This window comes from Dipodomys merriami, unplaced genomic scaffold (assembly GCF_024711535.1).
Source record: "Dipodomys merriami isolate MVZ:Mamm:240054 unplaced genomic scaffold, mDipMer1.0.p SCAF_14, whole genome shotgun sequence".
NCBI lineage: Eukaryota > Metazoa > Chordata > Mammalia > Rodentia > Heteromyidae > Dipodomys > Dipodomys merriami.
The window spans coordinates 38,516,604-38,534,879 of record NW_027202715.1 but is presented as its reverse complement, the minus strand read 5'-3'; the positions used below and the strand labels follow the sequence as shown (position 1 = coordinate 38,534,879).

At 39.8% G+C, this 18,276-nt stretch overlaps 1 protein-coding gene across 1 annotated transcript in view; it reads right to left on the bottom strand.

The window, feature by feature from the left end:
- LOC138825804 (protein CC2D2B-like) overlaps positions 1-18,276 on the bottom strand; it is a 100,297-nt gene that overhangs the window by 71,611 nt on the left and 10,410 nt on the right. Inside the window, exons 3-5 of the mRNA XM_070020473.1 lie at positions 17,080-17,125; positions 4,716-4,786; positions 681-764 (exon numbers count right to left, since the gene is read on the bottom strand). Coding sequence (XP_069876574.1) covers positions 681-764; positions 4,716-4,786; positions 17,080-17,125 — 201 coding nt within the window. The remainder of the gene's footprint in view (positions 1-680; positions 765-4,715; positions 4,787-17,079; positions 17,126-18,276) is intronic.

The window sequence follows — 18,276 nt, the reverse complement described above, 5'->3', positions numbered from 1 at the left end:
CCAGGTGTCAGGTGAAAGCATTAGGAATGGGAGGTTCTGGATGGCCAAGACCTTAGAAAACCTTGGATATTTGAGGGCATAGAGAAATTGGAGAACATCACAGGAAAAGCAGCAAACAATGAGGCAAGTGTGACAGACAAGTCATTAGGAGATGGAGAAAGGGAAGAGTAATGCCAAAAAGGGCAAGCACAGAGTAACAGGAGACTGAGGAGTGTGAGAGAGGTACTTGGAAGAACTGATAGAAACCAGAAGGGTCTAGATGACCTGGGAGAGATGGAAGATGGAAGATTAGGGAACTGTGAGAAGTGATGGAGATCATGGAGAGAAGGACAGGAACAACTAAAAGAGGAGAAATCACTGGCTCTAAGGTTAACACCTTACATAACCGAGCTTTGTGCAGCTCAGCTTTTCTCCATCAGTTTCCTCATCGAACACCTCACAGGTGTTTCATAAGGATTGACTGACACATTTCACTGCGAAAATTTTATCTTTAACTTTTTTTAAACATCCAGTAAGTACTCAAATGTTAGGTATTATCATAATGAACAGTTTCTCAATTTGAAGTGAAGGTATAATAATAAAAATTTTCTCTCTGAATCAAGCATTTCATTTTATTCTATCAACAAAGAGGAATTTATTGAGAGAGGAAAGATGTAGGGGAGAGGGGGAATAAATCCAACCTGTTCAGAAGACTGGCTCAGAGCAGACCTTTCTTCACCACTCAGGATGAAAAATGAAAGACCTTCATCCAACAAGACTTCAGTCTGTGGGTTGAACAATCATAAGTCACTATATATTGAAGAAATATTTCTTTCTAACATGGGAAGCAGTATCTGTGATATTATTTATAACAAAACAGCAGTAGGACTGAGCTATTTTTATCACCTTCAAGTATGTTTGGTTTATGAGTTTTTATGGTTATTTTAATGTTCTGATACCTACAATAAAATCCAAACAAAATAGAGCCCAAATCCTTATCTCCCCAAACAATATCTCATCATTCTAATCCAAGTATTAAGAATATGACCTGCTCTGGGCATGGTGGGCATGCCTGTAATCTAAGCTACATGGTAGACTTACATAAGAAGATCATGGTCCAAAGCCAGCCCTGGGCAAAAAGCAAGAGACCCTTACTGAAAGTAACTGAAGGGAAAAAAAGGCTGGGTTATTGCTCAAGTAGGAGAGTATAAGCATAAGGCTCCAACTTCAAACTTAATCCCAACACACACACACACACACACACACACACACACACACACACACACACACACACACACTCATACACAGAGTATTACCTCTCAATTTGATCAAAATGCTTTGCCACATCAAAATTTTCCCCTCCCTATTTTCAGGTGTCCTCATGTATACATTTGTTTACATATATACATAAATAACTATCATATTTCATCATCTTTATTGACATTCTTAGCTATAAATTTGATAAGACCTCGTTTTTCAAGGCTGTAAAGTCTTAATCTTTGACATATAAATCACATTGCTTCTTTCTTATATGCATACATTAAAATGAACTGTTTAAGAAAGGTTTAGAAAGAATTCAATTCTTTAACATAAAGTAAAAATCAAAATCACTAGGAATTTAAAAATTCAAAATATGTAAATCACCTTATATCTTGTATATGTCTATACTGTAGTTGTCATAATCAACTTTAAGTGATCCATTTTGGAAAGCTGCTGCATATATGGGTTGCCAGTATAACTTTTACTTCTGAACATCTCTGCTCATCTCAAAACTTTCTGCTAGTTATCTACTTCCTGAATAGAAAATTTCTATCTAGCAGTTGGTATGGGAATTCTTTTTCTTACATGCTTTAATTTTTTATTTATATTATGATAGTGATATATAGAAGGGTTACAGTTACATAAGTCAGATAATGAGTATATTTCTTTTTTCCCAAATATTTCTTTATTGAGATTAAGTACACAAATTTCACAGTACTGTGGCATAGTTATACTTAGCTAAAGTCACAAACACATTTTAACCTTCACAATGATAATGATCATCATTCTAATCTGCAAAGCTTATAAACCCTACAAACATTAATAATAAAATTCTTCCAAATCGGGTGATATGTACATTTCTTTCCTTTTGCTTAGTATCAGCTGTTCCCTCTTTCTCTCTCATTCTCTCCTTCCCATTACTGGGTATGGGAATTCCTTTTTTTTTTTTTTTTTTTGGGTCCGGTCGTGGGGCCTGAACTCTGGGCCTGGGCACTGTCCCTCAGCTCTTCAGCTCAAGGCTAGCGCTCTACCACTTGAGCCAAAGCGCCACTTCCGGCTTTTTTCTTTTTGCTTATGTGGTGCTGAGGAATCGAACCCAGGGCCTCATGCATGCAAGGCAAGCACTCTACCACTGAGCCACCTTCCCAGCCCATGGGTATGGGAATTCTTAAAAGCAATTTCTCTTCCATCTTACCTTTTTTTTTTTTTATATTCAATGATTTAACCTTGGTAAACTTAACTATTCATAGTTATATACCATGATACCCACGTTAGGCATGCTTCTATTGACATGCTGAATGAGTAACATATACATAGGCATCCACATTAGTCTGCTTTTATTTTTAAATGTATCTAAATTTTTTTTTTTACTACAGAGGAAAGGTACTGTAAAGTCCATAAAAATGAACCATTAAAAAACAATAAAAAAATTTGCTTTTAAAATGTTCAGAATCTCTATGTGTTATGGCAGGAACTACCAATTGTTCATTGTATTTTCTCTCATCTCTAACAACAGAATCCTGTTGTTAGCTGGATACCTCAATATTTCTCCCATATTCTTGTACTAGAAATGATGTGTGCAGTTTGCAAGTCCTGTCCTTGAAATATCAACTAGCAATCCTTTTGAAAAAAGCAGAGCTTTGCCATGGTCTCAGGGATGAAGTTGAATATAGTGGTAATCTCCCATCAGCTTGGACTAATTTACCTAGAAGGACAATTATTTTCAAGTAAAACTTCTATTAATATTAAGAAGTTTACTTTGAATCTTTTTGTTACAGCTACCTAGCCTATGCTCTGAATAACACGGTTCCCTAAAAATATGAAATGTTTGGTCATTTCAAGCTTCAAATGTGCAACTAAATACTGAACTTTTAAAACTAATTCTGTACACTAGAGATCATCTTTAATATTGTTTAAATATAATTAACTAGAAAAACATTGAAGAAAACTCTGAGAAGACAGTCCTTCCATTTTACAAGTATACTAGTAAAAGTGATTTACAGATTCAATGCAACCCATCAAAAATCTCAATGACATCCTTCATAGAAATGGAAAAAACAAGCCTAAATTTTACAAAATACCCAAATAGCAAAAGCAATTATGAACAAAAACAGCAATGCTAGAGGAATCACAGAACCTGACTTCAAATTACATTGTAGAGCTACTGGACATGGAGTTATCATGCTGTGTATACAAAAAGCTCAAATATAAAACACCAAAACAAACAAAAGAATAAATAATCCAATTAATATAGGAGAAAATGGTTTTTAAAAGAAGTACAAATAACCAATGGCCATACGAAAAATGTTCATCATCCTTAGCTATGAAAGAATGTTTGACAAGAAAAGAGTACTCACTACCTTATGTATATAAGTAAGCCCTCTGTACATCACCTCTGTAAGCCCTCTGTACATCCACAAAGAATGAAAACATATTATTTGCAGGAAAATAGAAAAAAGAGCTTATGTTAAGTAAAATAAGCTAGCTTCAGAAAGACAAATGACAGGGCTGGGAAGGTGGCTCAGTGGTAGAGTGCTTGCCTTGCATGTCTGAAGCCCCAGGTTTGATTCCTCAGCACCACATAAGCAAAAACAAAAAAAGCCAGAAGTGGCGGTGTGGCTCAAGTGGTAGAGCGCTAGCCTTGAGCTGAAGAGCTGAGGGACAGCGCCCAGGCCCAGAGTTCAAGGCCCAGGACCACAAAAAAAAAAAAAAAAAAAAAAGAGTCTTAACAAATTTTCCTGCCCAGGCTGGCTTCCTGAGTTGCTAGGATTAGCCACTGGTGCCGAGCTGTTTTCCTTCCTTCCTTCCTTCCTTCCTTCCTTCCTTCCTTCCTTCCTTCCTTCCTTCCTTCCTTCCTTCTGTCTCTTTCTCTTTCTTTTCTTTTAAAACATAATGGAGCTCATAAGTCTTATTCAAAATATTTCAAATTTTGTCTGGTACTGGGAATTGAACTCAGGACCTCACACTTGCTACTCAAGTGCTCTGTCATTGGAGCACCTGAATCAAGGCCAAATCAAATTAAATTTTATTTTCCTATACTGGGCATTGAACTCAGGTCTTTAATGCTTATGAAGCAAGCACTTTACCACTACCACAATCAGCTCTCAATGTTTATTTTTTGTGTATGTATTTCCCTAAGATATCATATATTATTACTATGACTAAATCACTTAACTTTGCTTAGTTTAGGTTTGATATTTTAGGATTATTATGAAATAAAAGGGCAGGAACTTGAAACCTTTTGGAACTACAAAGCTATATTTATTTTTTTCTTTTTTTTTCTTTTTGCTTATGTGGTGCTGAGGAATCGAACCCAGGACCTCATGCATGCAAAGCAAGCGCTCTACCACTGAGCCACCTTCCCAGCCCCCAAAGCTATATTTAGACTGAACCTCAGCTCTTTCTTAACAAAAAACCAAGTTTATTACACTCCATATTTCATACAAAACTATAAATATGAAAACAGGATATATTACCTTAGTACTTTTTAGCTTTCCTCTTACTTTGCCTCTCAGTATCTTTGTTATGTTTTGACTGCCTTCTGCATCTGAATAAGAAAAATAATATAGTCCACAACATTTTATTATAATTAAGCAACAAATAATCTGTAAAAATAATTTAATTGTATGTATTTAGTATATTAGTATGTATTTGGTACATTAAGTTAGGGGGAGGGGAGCTTGAACTCAGAATTTGAGCAATGTTCCCTGAGCTTTTTTGCTCAAAGCACTCTGCCAATTGAACCACAGCTCCACCTCTGGCTTTTGGTAGTTAATTGAAGAGTCTCACTTCCTGCCTTGGCTAGGTTTGAAGTACTCCTCACATCTCAGCTTCCTGAGTAGCTAACATTATAGGTGTAAGCTGCCAATATCTAGCATTTAAGAGAACTTCAATGGATTTCATGATTCTGTTTTTTTTTAATTTTTTTTATTGTGAAAATACCGTACAGAGGGGTTACAATTACATGAACAAGGTAATTACTACATTTCTTATCAAGCACTGTTGCCTCCTCCTTTGTTTCCTCTTACCATCCCTTCCCATATCCCCCTCCCCCCCATCTCCTCGCCAAAGTTGTAAAGTTCGTTTTCTTGACATACGTTTTGTACATCTCATTGTTGCAATGGGTCACTTGTATCTCTATTTAAACAATTTGTTTTTTCCCTTCCCCTCCCCAAATTATAACCAACATCAAATACAGTGAAAACAGGGGTTATACCATGGGGGAGAGACATACAAAGCAACAAAGGAATCATCTTATAAATATGTTAGAAAAAATAGCATTTCACCTAACATCAACTTATCTGACCATTTCTGCTTGTCTCAGACATATACTAGTTATTGCAAATAAGGGAAACCATGGGACCTATGTTTCTTTGGGCCTGGCTTACTTCACTTAATATAATTTTTTCCAAGTCTCTCCATGCCTACATTTGAACATGGAATATTTGTCATTCTCAATCATATTTATTTATCTTAACATAATGATCTTTAGTTGCATCCATTTTCCTGCAAGTGATTTCATTTCATTCTTTACAGCTGAATAATGCTCCTGTATAGACATACAAATTTCCTTTATCATTAATCAGTTATGAACAAGTAAGCTAATTCTACAGTTTGGCTGTACAAATTTATATTCCTACCAACAGTGTGTAAGAGTTCCTTCTCCCTGAACTTGTTATTTGTTTTCTTGGGGATAGCTATTCTGACTAGGGTAAGATGAAATCGGAGGGTTGCTTTGATTGGCTTTTCCATTATGGATAAGAATATCAAACAGTTCTTCATGTCTATATTGGCCATTTGAACTTCATTTTTTTTAAATTTTTTTATTGTAAAGATACTATACAGAGGGTTACAGTTACATGAGTGAGGTAATGAGTACACTTCCTCTTGAACATTGTTACCCCCTCCATTGTTTTCCCCCTCCCATCCCCTCCCTCCCTCCCTTCTCCGAGGTTCTTTTTTTTTTTTTTTTTTGATTGTGATTAAGTGATTACTTAATTTCCGGAAATTCACAGTATTGTGGAATAATGATGCTCATTTAAAGTCACAAGTTCATTCTAACTTTCCTGGAGCAAATTGTCTATCACAGTCTGTAACATATAACGGTGCTCACATGTTATATACCATATATGTGATCAGCAGCGTGGGGATATTTGGTAGTGGTTCAACCAGATGAGTGGGAGTTCTTTGTTTCTTAAGTCCTGTTAGTTTTGTCATATCACCTAACATTTTGGATTTAGCATCCACTTATCAGGGAGACCATGTACTGTTTGTCTCTTCGTTCTTGGCTTACCTCGCTCAACATGATTCCTTCTAGCTCCATCCATTTCCCTGCAAATGCCATTATTTTGTCATTTCTAATGGCTGCATAATATTCCATTGTGTATAGATACCACAATTTTTGGATCCATTCATCTGTGGTGGGGCATCTAGGTTGTTTCCATATCCTAGCTATTGCGAACAGTGCTGCAATAAACATGGAGGTGCACGTGTCCTTGTATATTGGTTCCTGTTGTTCAGGGTAGATGCCTAGAAGTGGTATGACTGGGTCATAAGGGAGGTCAATCCTTAGCTTTCTAAGGACCCTCCAGACTGCTTTCCAAAGTGGTTGTATAAGTGTACATTCCCACCAGCAGTGTAATAGGGTTCCTCGTTCTCCACATCCCCTCCAGCATTTGTCGTTGGCTGATTTGTGGATGTGGGACATTCTGACTGGGGTGAGGTGGTATCTCAGGGTTGTCTTTATTTGCATTTCCTTCACCACCAGGAATGATGAACATTTCCTCATGTGTTTCTTTGCCATTTTTATTTCTTCATTTGAGAAGTCCCTCTTTAGTTCCCTTGCCCATTTAGTAATTGGTTTGTTAGGTTTGGGAGGGATTAGTTTCTTGAGTTCCCTGTATATACAGGATGTTAACCCCTTGTCTGATATATTGCTGGTAAATATTTTTTCCCAATTAGTTGGTTGTCTTTCTAGCTTGGTTGCGATAGCTTTATCTGTGCAGAAGCTTTTTATTTTAAGGTAGTCCCATTTGTCGAGTCTCTCTCCAACTTGTTGTGACCCTGGGACTCTGTTCAGGAAGTTCCTTCCTGTGCCTATTAGTTCAAGTGTCTCTCCTACTCTGTCCTGCAGTAGTTTCAGAGATGCAGGTTTAATGTTAAGGTCTTTAATCCATTTTGAGTTGATGTTGGTGCATGGTGATAGGCTGGGGTCCACTTTTAGTTTTCTGCATGTGGATGCCCAGTTTTCCCAGCACCAGCGGTTGAAGAGGCTATGTTTCTTCCATTGTATGTCTTTGGCTCCTTTGTCGAATATCAGCTGGCTGTAGGCCTGTGGATTTATTTCTGGATCTTCTATTCTGTTCCATTGGTCTTCGGGTCTGTTTTTGTGCCAGTACCATGCTGTCTTTGTTATTATAGCTCTGTAGTAGAGTTTGAAGTTCGGCATGGATAGCCCTCCCATATTGTCTTTATCCCCTAGAATTGTTTTGGCTATTCTAGGTCTTTTGTTGTTCCATATGAATTTTTGGACTGTTTTCTGTATTTCAGTGATGTACGTCATTGGGATTTTAATAGGAATTGCGTTGAATTTGTATATTAGTTTTGGAAGTATTACCATCTTTACTATATTAAGTCGGCCTATCCAGGAGCATGGGAGGTCTTTCCATTTCCTAGTGTCTTCTGCAATTTCTTTAACTTTTTATAGTTCTCATTAAATAGTTCTTTTACATCTTTGGTTAGGTTAATTCCTAAATATTTTATTTTTTGGGGAGGTTATTGTGAATGGGGTTGCTCCCTTTATTTCCCTCTCTTCCTGTACATTATCAGTGTATAGGAAGGCAACTGATTTTTGTGTGTTTATTTTGTATCCTGCTATTTTGCCGAAGTGATTTATGATTTCTAAGAGTTTGGGGATGGAGTTTTTGGGATCGTGGAGGTATAGTATCATGTCGTCTGCAAAAAGGGATAGTTTAACTTCTTCTTTCCCTATGCGGATCCCTTTAATGTCTTTTTCTTGCCTTATTGCCCTGGCTAAGGGTTCTAGGACTATATTGAAGAGGAGTGGAGACAGTGGGCATCCTTGCCTTGTTCCTGATTTTAGGAGAATTGGTTGTAGCTTTTCCCCATTAAGTATAATATTGGCTATTGGTCTGTCATAAATGGCTTTTATTGTTTTTAGAAATGTTCCTTCTATTCCTATTTTCTCCAGAGCTTTTAGCATGAATGAATGTTGAATTTTGTCAAAGGCCTTTTCTGCATCTGTGGCGATAATCATGTGATTCTTGACCTTGGCTCTGTTGATATGTTGGATTACATTTATTGACTTACGTATGTTAAACCATCCCTGTGTCTCTGGGATGAAGCCTACCTGGTCATAGTGAATTATTTTTTTATGTGTTTCTGGATTCTGTTAGCTAGAATCTTGTTAAGGATCTTTGCATCTGTGTTCATCAAGGAGATTGGCCTGTAATTCTCCTTTTTGGTTGGGTCTTTGCCTGGTTTGGGGATGAGTGTGATATTGGCTTCGTAGAATGAGTTTGGGATAGCTCCCTCCTTCTCTGTTTCTCTGAAGAGCTTGAGGAGTATGGGTATTAGTTCTTGTTTAAAGGTCTTATAGAATTCTGCTGTGAATCCATCTGGTCCTGGGCTTTTTTTTGTTGGAAGACTTTTGATAGCTTCCTGTATCTCATTATAGGATATTGGCTTATTTAATTGGTTAACTTCTTCTTTGCTCAGTTTGGGCAACTTGTATTTCTCTAAAAATGCATCCATTTCTGCCCGATTTTCTTCCTTTAGAGAGTATAGCTTTTGAAAGTAGTCTGTTAGAATTGTTTGGATATCTTGGGTACGTGTTGTGATGTTTCCCGTGGCATCCCTAATCCTATTAATATGGGTTTCCTCTCTTCTTTTTTTAATTAATCTAGCCAATAGGCCATCAATTTTGTTTATTTTTTCAAAGAACCAGCTTTTTGTTTGGTTTATTTTGGTTATGGTTTTCTGATTTTCTAATTGGTTAATCTCTGCTTTTAATTTGGTTATCTGGCTTCGTCTAGTAGCTTTAGGTCCCATTTTTTCTTGTTTTTCTAGCTGTTTTAATTGCAACATGAGATTATTTACTTGGTCTGTCTCCATTCTCTTGATGTGGGCACTGAGGGCAATAAATTTGCCCCTCAGGACTGCTTTTGCTGTGTCCCACAAGTTTCTTTGTGAGGTGTTTTATCATTGAGTTGTAGGAAATGCTTTATTTCTTCTCTGATCTCTTCTGTTATCCAGGCATTGTTAAGGAGTGTGCTGTTCAATTTCCATGTATTAGAGAAATTTCTGCGGTATGCTTTGTTATTGAGAGCTAGCTTGATTCCACTGTGGTCAGATAGGATACAGGGGATTATGTCGATCCCTTTGTATTTGCTTAAGTTCCTTGCATGAACTATGATATGGTCTATTTTGGAGAAAGTTCCGTGAGCTGCTGAGAAGAATGTGTACTGTGTTGTTTTAGGGTGAAATACTCGGTAGATGTCAGTTAATTCCGCTTGAAGTATGGCCTCTCTTAATTCGGTAGCTTCTTTGCCAATCCTCTGGTTGGTAGACCTGTCCTTTGGTGAGAGTGGTGTGTTAAAGTCTCCTAGTATTATCGTATTGGGATCTATTTTATTCTGTAAGTTTGAGAGCATTTGTTTGACATATCTGGGTGCACCAATATTTGGGGCATATAAGTTGATGAAGGTTATATCTTCCTCTTGGATTGTTCCCTTTATTAATATGTAGTGTCCGTCCTTGTCTTTCTGTACTGATTTTAATTAAAAGTTTATTTTGTCAGATATCAGGATAACTACACCTGCTTTCTTATTGGGGGCGTTTGATTGGTAGATCCTTTTCCACCCCTTCACTCTGAGTTTGTTTGTATGTTTGGCTGAGAGGTGGGTCTCCTGAAGGCAACAGATGGATGGGTCTTGTTTTCTGATCCAGTCCTCAGTTCGTTTTCTTTTAATTGGCGAATTCAGCCCATTTATATTAAGAGAAAGTATAGAGAGATGCATTGTTGTCCCTGCCATTCCGTTTTCCTAAGTTTTTCTTCTTTCCTTTCCTCCTGTGCTTGCTCAGTTAGACTTTGAGTAACGCCTGTTTGGGGCAGGCCCCAGATCCTGGTTGCTTTCTTCAGGTTGCGTCCCCCCTCTTAGAATTCTTTGTAATGCTGGCTTAATGTTTATGTATTCATTTAGTTTTTCTTTGCTATTAAAAGTTTTCAGTTCTCCATCAAATGTGAATGCTAGCTTTGCCGGGTATATCAGTCTGGGTTGGCAGTTATTGGCTCTCAGGGCTTGTATGGTGCTTTCCCAGGCTTTTCTTGCATTCATTGTTTGTGTGCAGAGATCTGCAGTGATTCTTATTTTTTTCCCGTTGTAGTATAGCTCCTTCTTCATTTTTGCTGCATGCAGGATTGTTTCCTTATTATTCAGATCTATCATTTTTACTATAATGTGTCTAGAAGTGTTTCTCCTGGGGTCTTGCTTGTTGGGTGTTCGATAAGCCTTTGTGATGTAGTTAAGATGGTCGTTTTTGAGGTGGGGAAAATTTTCATTGATTATATTTTTAAATAGGTGTTGCATTCCTTTGCTCTGGAATTCCTCACCTTCGTCCACTCCAATTATGCGAAGGTTAAATTTTTTAGCATTATCTGCTTGCTCTTGAATTTCCCTTTGGTTTAATTTGAGTGATTTTTCCATATCTGTCACTTTTTGGTCCAGTTGGTATATTCTATCTTCTGTATCTGACACTCTACCTTCCATTTCATTCACTCTGTTGACAGTGGCTTCTATTGTGGTTTGCATGGAGGAAATGGATCCCTTTATGGATTCAATGTTGTTTCTCAGAGTACTGATCTCACCTCTCAATGAGGTATGCGTTTATCTCTAATTTGGCGTTTATCTCACTTCTTACTGAGGTTTGTGCAGCTTCTATTTTTGCATGCATCTCTTGTTTGATACCCTGTATCTCTTTGGATAGTTCATCCTTGTGCTCTTTCAATTTCTGATCAATTTCTTGCTTTATTTCTTGAGTCATTGCCTCCAGCAACCCTTGGATGTAGCTTTTGTCTTCCATTCCTGCTTTGCTCCCACTGGGGCTCTCCCCTGCATGGCTGCTGGCTTTTGAGGTGAGCTTGCTGTCCTGGGTGGTGGTAAACCTTGTGATTTTTCTCTGTGATTTTCGCATGGAGGTTCAGGAGACTGCTCTTCAATTTTGTTTTGGTGTGTCTGTCTTTGCTTGGTTGCTGATTCTGTATTGGTAGAGAGAGTCTGTGCCTGATCTGGGTTCTGTTTGGAGCCTATTTCCAGCTGCTATTCTGACTTACTTAGGATTCTCAGCTCTTTGCTGTAGATTGCTGGCAGTTCCTGCCTTTGGAAGGGTTGAGCAGCCTAGACTGCTTGTGTTTGCTCCTACAGGTGCTCTTGTGAAGAACAGATGCTCTGGGTGCACTCTCCCAAATACTGGAGTCTGCTATGGGATCCTGATGTGTTTTTGTTTGTTTGTTTTGGGCTGGTTGTGGGCTTGAACTCTAGGTTTGGGTGCTGTCCCTCAGCTTTTCAGCTCAAGGCTGGCACCCTACCATTTGAGCCACAGCACCACTTCTGACCCTTTTTGCTTTTGTGATGCTGAGGAATCAGATCCAGGGCCTCATACATCCAAGACTATCACTCTATTGCTGAGCCACCTTAACAGTCTGAGCTCCTGCTTACTATCAGGTGCTGGCAGCCTGTGTTGCCCAATTCCCAGTCTAGGGTATATGGGTGGAGTTTTGGTGGGGTTTGGGCTTCTCTTGTCCTGGGCCTCCAGGTCTTTTGTTGTCACAGGCGTGCTTCCTGGGGAGTGTTGTTTCCTGGTTTTCTCTCCTCTGTTGAGGCATATGCTCAGCTTTTTACTTCAGTTGGGAGGAGTTGGTTGTGTTGTTCAGGCGCCGGATCCCCGGGCCTGGTTCCGGCCCCAGCCTGGAGCACGCTCGTTAGACCTGTGCTGATGTGTATACCACCTAGGTTATGCAGCCTGGAGCACACTCGTTAGGTCTGTGCTGATGTGTATACCACCTAGGTTATACAGCCTGGGGGACACAGTTCAAATTTCTTCTACTGTTGGTAGTCTTGACCCAGGGGCGCTGTTCCTGGCTTGGGCATTTAAGCTCCCTTCCAGGGGCGCTCTTGCTCTAGCCTGGCCAGCTGAGTGTGCTCCACGGGCTGGTGGAGCTCTCAAACAGTTCCCAGTTTTAGTGGGTCCTGTGGTCCGGGTGTTGGGGTAGGGAGTCTAGGTCAGGGTCTGGGGATTCCCTCCAGCTCTGGTCTCCCTTGAGGGATACACTTCCCCTGTGGGGTACTCACCCTGGAGCTGGTTGTTTCTGTGTGGTGTAGGTCGTCAGTTGTTGTTGCAATCCGAGTTCAGTTGGGGTGGTTTGCGGGCTGGGTTGGGCGGTGGTGGCTCTGTGTGATTCTTTTCTGTCTCCGCCTCTGTCGAAGCTGTCGGGTCAAAAGTGTCCACGCTCAGGCAGCTTCTTCGCGGTGCCTCTGGGGCCCAAGCAGCCCTGCCGGGTCGTTGCGATCGCGATCGGGCGGGTGGTCTGCCGACAGGTCCCTTTGTTGCGCTGCTGGTGCCCAGCGGCTTTGGTGGGATGGAGCCTCTCTGCTCGGGTGGAGAGTGAGGGGTGGGGGTGGGATCCTCGTGGAGACTCCCGGCTGGTAGGTTTCTCTGTTCCTGGCGATCTGCTGTTCTGCAAACCGGTACCTGGTGATCTGAAAGCGGCCCCCTGTGTCTCTGGGGCTCCCGCAGCCCCCGCCGGGCCGGCTGGCCGGCGGCTTGGCGCACTGCTGCGCGGCCAGTAAAGGTTGGGGGAGGGGTCTTCGCTTTTCTCTGTTCTGAAATTCTTCTTTTCCTCTCTTTCTTTTTTTGTTATTCTCCGCCTCTGGTTTTTCTCTGAGTGTTCGTCTTTTTGTTGTTGTCAGTCTCTTGGGGAGATTAAGTGTTGGAACTCGAACTCTCTTTTTGGTTGGAGAGAGCTGTGGCGTTTCCCTACTGCCCCGTCACCATCTTGGTCCCCCCCTGAACTTCATTTTTAACAAAAGTATCAAAAATATTGGAAAAGACAGCCTCTTCAACAATGATGTTGGAAAAATATGGAGAAAACTGAAACTAGATCCTGATTGTTTACTCTACAAAAATTAGTTCTAAATGTAACTACAAAACTATTAGAAAATGTAGAGAAAATATAGAGAAAAATACTTGAAGATGTTTGCATATTAACAACTTTCCAAATAGGATTCCAACTGGTCATGCATAAGACCAAGAATTGCCTAATGGGATTGCATCAAATTGCATGTATTTCTAAGCATCATGACAATCATGAAGACTAGGTTACTGCTTAAAATCCAACAGATGCCCCTTTCTCCTTCTCTTCTGAAATGAATACTTACCTATGGTGAATTTTGTTTCTTTTATGACACCTCCACTCTCTGCCACCTTCTTTTGCTACTTCTAGTAATTAGTCAGTTGTTGGGAGCCATTGGGAGCTGACAGTAAAGCTCAAAGGTCATCTTGACCCTTAAAGGCACGTACAAGGAACTGGCTTACTTAAAAGACACGAGGTGCCCAGGATTGCTTTGCTATGTCTGCAGTTTGTTTTAAATTTTCCTTGCTTTTCTGGACTATAGTAGAATGGCCTGAGTGTGGGGGCCCATGAGGATGCACCGTGCCGCATGTGTGGAACTCCCAATACCCAGGCTGCTCCCTTGTTCTGAAAAGGACGAACTTACGAGATACTGACTTTTATATATGCCCAGGAATTAACTGAACTGCTTCGGCCATTTCTAACTGTGGTGGGACTGATGTTTATTACTGTGCTAGGTGAGGTAACTGGGACAGGCTCTTGGATCATGCACAAGGGCGCTCCCTATCCTTGTCTGGTGAATCTCGCCCTCCTGCATAGCCAATGCTATCCTTACCAATGTAATCCTGTTAAAATAACCTTTACAGAGGAGGGAAAAGGAATAACTAACTGGGAGGGGGAGTCTGCCATTAAAACAAAAAAGGGGGAATCTGTAGAGCACATGGGCAGCAAAGATGGCGCTGAGAGGGAGGTGAGTGGGCAGAGCCCAATTTGCTTTACATTCAGTGCATAACTAGCCTGTGGAAGCTTAGGTGCATGATAGGGTGTGACCTTGACAGTGATTGGTTCCTCTTCCTCCCCTGCCATGCCACCCTCTCTTTTTTGCTTTAAAAAGGGCTTGCTCTGTGTTAATAAACCAGTTTTTTTCTGCTTGACTTGACTCCCTGCTCCGTCTGATTGTCTCCCGGGCTGAGGGAGGCTGGGGAATGGGCTAGGGGCCACACTTGCCTTTCCTCGGACCCCATCTGTCTTTCATGGGACTGACGAAGACCTGACAGTCACTCTTTATTTGTAGACAGACAAAACTTTTAAATAAAAAATCAAAAGCTCTAGCTGGGTGCCGGTGGCTCACGCCAGTAATCCTAGCTACTAAGGAGGCTGAGATCTGAGGATCCCAAAGTCTGGCCAGACAGGAACATCCGTGAGTCTCTTATCTCCAATTCACCACCTGGAAGTGGTGCTGTAATGTAAGTGGTAGAGCACTTGCCTTGAGCTGAAGAGCTGAGGGATAGTGCCCAGGCCCAGAGGTCAAGCCCCATGACCACCACCACCACCACCACCAAAAAGCTCAGCTAAACCAACATTTGCTTTTTATTCCTGTTAGAGAAAATAATGTTCCATGAGAACACTTATATTCTACAGCTACAGATGTTAAGATCAAGTTATTTTGATAGTTAAATTGGAATGGAAAAAGGAGTATGAAAGGAAAAAAGATAAATTTCTAGGTTTCTATTTTAAATCTTTTGTAAAATCAGCATGATATATTTCACCTCTGCATTGGTTAGCTAGCTCTTAGAGACAATGAAATAATCAGTTTTGTAGGCCATGAAGAAGGCTCCTACTTATGTGCCATGTGTTATTTTCTCTTCATCCTCTAAATGATGAACTGAATGGATCAATAACAACAGTAGCTGTAGAGTCATGGGTTCAGAAAAAAAATCTGAGAATCTATTATTCTCTTGTATTTTGCTTTTTCTCTTCCACTGAATCCTTAAAGATAGTGAAGGCAGAAATAAAAGGTGGCCAGGGGCTGGGAAGGTGGCTCAGTGGTAGAGTGCTTGCCTTGCATGCATGAGGCCCTGGGTTCGATTCCTCAGCACCACATAAACAAAAAAGAAAAAAAGCCAGAAGTGGAGCTGTGGCTCAAGTGGTAGAGTGCTTGTCTTGAGCTGAAGAGTTGAGGGACAGCGCCCTGGCCCAGAGTTCAGGCCCCAAGACTGGATCCCCCCCCCCAAAAAAAAAAGAAATAAAAGGTGGCCAGAGAGAAAAATCACAATAGGTTATAAGACTCTTTATAGTCTCAAGGAGAGTATTCATTTGTATAATTTAAAAATTACTAGTCAAATTGTTAGTATTGTATTCCTAGACTTTAGAATGACAGATACTCAATAAATATTTGCTGAATGCAAAACCAAGGATCAACTACTATTTATTTTTAAGGTTCCCAAGACTGTGAGCTTTCTGAAGCATGTTCTGTATGTATCTTTAAATTCCAATACAGTATCATTCAAGCATTTAGTGGATTCTCCATGCTTATGAAGAAAGATGGTAAAATAGAACTTACCTTTATTATATGAATTGATTTTTAATGTATTTCCTTATGTCCTCTATTATTTAGGAAGTTTGTGTTTTTAAACTCTTTCAAGAACTTGAAGCCAAGTGCCAATGGCTCAGGCCTATAGTCCTAGCTACTCAGAAGGCTGAGATCTGGGGATTGTTGTTCAAAGCCAGCTCAGGTAGAAAAAGTCCATGAGACTCATTTACTCAGAAAAATCCAGAAGTGGTGCTGTGGCTCAAGTGGTAGAATGCTAGCTTTGAGCACAAAGAGGCTCAGATACAGTGCCTAGGCCCTGAATTCAAGCCCCAAGACCAGCAAAAAACAAACAAACAAAAAACACTTCAAACTATGCATGAAAATAATCATTGACATCTTTTAACAAAATCTAAAAAACTGGGGTACCTCTGATCAAGCACTGGACACTCAGATGGACAGGTTAAAAGTAACCCCCTTGTATAACCTTTTGAGGTTCTGAAAAAATGCATGTACAAGGTATCAAGGTGAAACTCCTTGAACAACTAATATTTACTTTTAAAAAAAGGACAAGAAGCTGGGCGCTGATGGCTCGTGCCTTTAATCCTAGCTACTGAGGAGGCTGAGATTTGAGGATCAGGGTTCAAAGCCAGCCCGGGCAGGAAAGTCCGTGAGACTCTTATCTCCAATAAGAGAAAACCACCAGAAAACCACTAGAAAACTGGAAGTGGTGCTATGGCTCAAGCACTCACCTTGAGCTGAAGAGCTCATGGACAGCACCCAAGCCCAGAGTTTAAGCCCCACGACCAAAAAAAAAAAGGACAAGAAAATAAGCTCTGAAGCAGAAGAAGTACCAGTGGGAATTATACTTTATAGGTATATATGAAAATAGAACACTGAAACTCTTCTAAGAAGGGGGAGAGAGGATGAAGGACAGTGTTAGAGTGTGAGACTGATCAGGGCATATTGCATGTTTCTGTAGAAGGGTAATAAAGAAACAGCCCTTGTATAGCTAGTGTGTGCTAATAAAACATAAATAACAAAAAGGTATATTACCAAATTAGGACTCAGAAACAACTTATTCAACAATTGGATAAATAATACTAAAAATATAAAAAATGAAAACTAAGAACATCAGGACTATAGTATACTGATTGAGAACCTTTTGAGAGATATTTGTCCACAATGCTATTTGTTTCTTCTGATTCCTGAAAAAGAAAAAAGAAAAACAGGGGGAGTTAACTTGCATCAGTTTTTGTCATTGAACACCTTTTCATCAGCTTGTGGTACTATCATTCCCTTTTAAGTGATAATTTATACTCTTTGCTTATTTTCTTAAATTTCATCTTATTCATTTGTACGAGCTCTTTATATACTAAAGATTTGTTTTTGTTGTTGGTTGTGGGGCTTGGCTCTGGGCTGGGGCTCTGTCACTCAGTTCTTCAGCACAAGTTGAGTGCTCTACCACTTAAGCCACAGCACTACTTCTAGTTTTCTGTGGTTTATTGGAAATAAGAGTCTCACGGACTTTCCTGCTTGGGCTGGCTTTGAACTGTGATCCTAAGATCTCAGCCTCCTGAATAACTAGGATTATGGGCATTAGCCATAGGTGCCTGGCTTATGGAAATTTTTTTTGTCTTTTCTTTTTTGGTACTGGGGATTGAACCCAGGATATTGTACTTGCTAGGCAAGTGCTTTGCCACTGAGCTACATCCCAGCCCAATATGGAAAAATTTTAAATTAAGAAATTACTCTCTGTAGTATCTGAAAGGATCATTCAATGATATAATTCAGTGGTTAGTTCTTAGTGTTCATTCAAGTATCTCCAAAAGAGCCAAATGTAATCATGCATATAAGGAAACACTATGAAAATTTAACATTTTGCTAGTGTTAGTTATTATTTGATTGACTCTTCTGTAACATTTTGAGCAATGTTATTTTCTTTCTACATTCTTGACCTCTATTCTTCAATTTCCTATATCTATCAGTGGTCATATTTCTTCCCTACAGACTAAAGTCAGGTTCATTCTGAGGCTCTGGAGATGTACTATGAGCTTCTTAAGTCTTTGTCTTCAGCTTTGACTACTCTTCTGACATCAAAAACATTATTTCTCATGGCCTCCTGGTAATTCTAATCAAATATCCTACCATTGCTAAAAATTCAGTATGTTGTTGAATATTTCTTTCCAGGAAGCTGAAATTTGGAGGATCAAGGTTTGAAGCCAGCCAGGTCAGAAAAGTCTATGAGAATCCATCTACAATTAACTAACAATGCCAGACTGTAGGTATGGTTTAAATGGTACAGCACCAGTTACATCCAAGAAAGAGTGAAGCCTTGAGCTCAAACAAAACAACAACT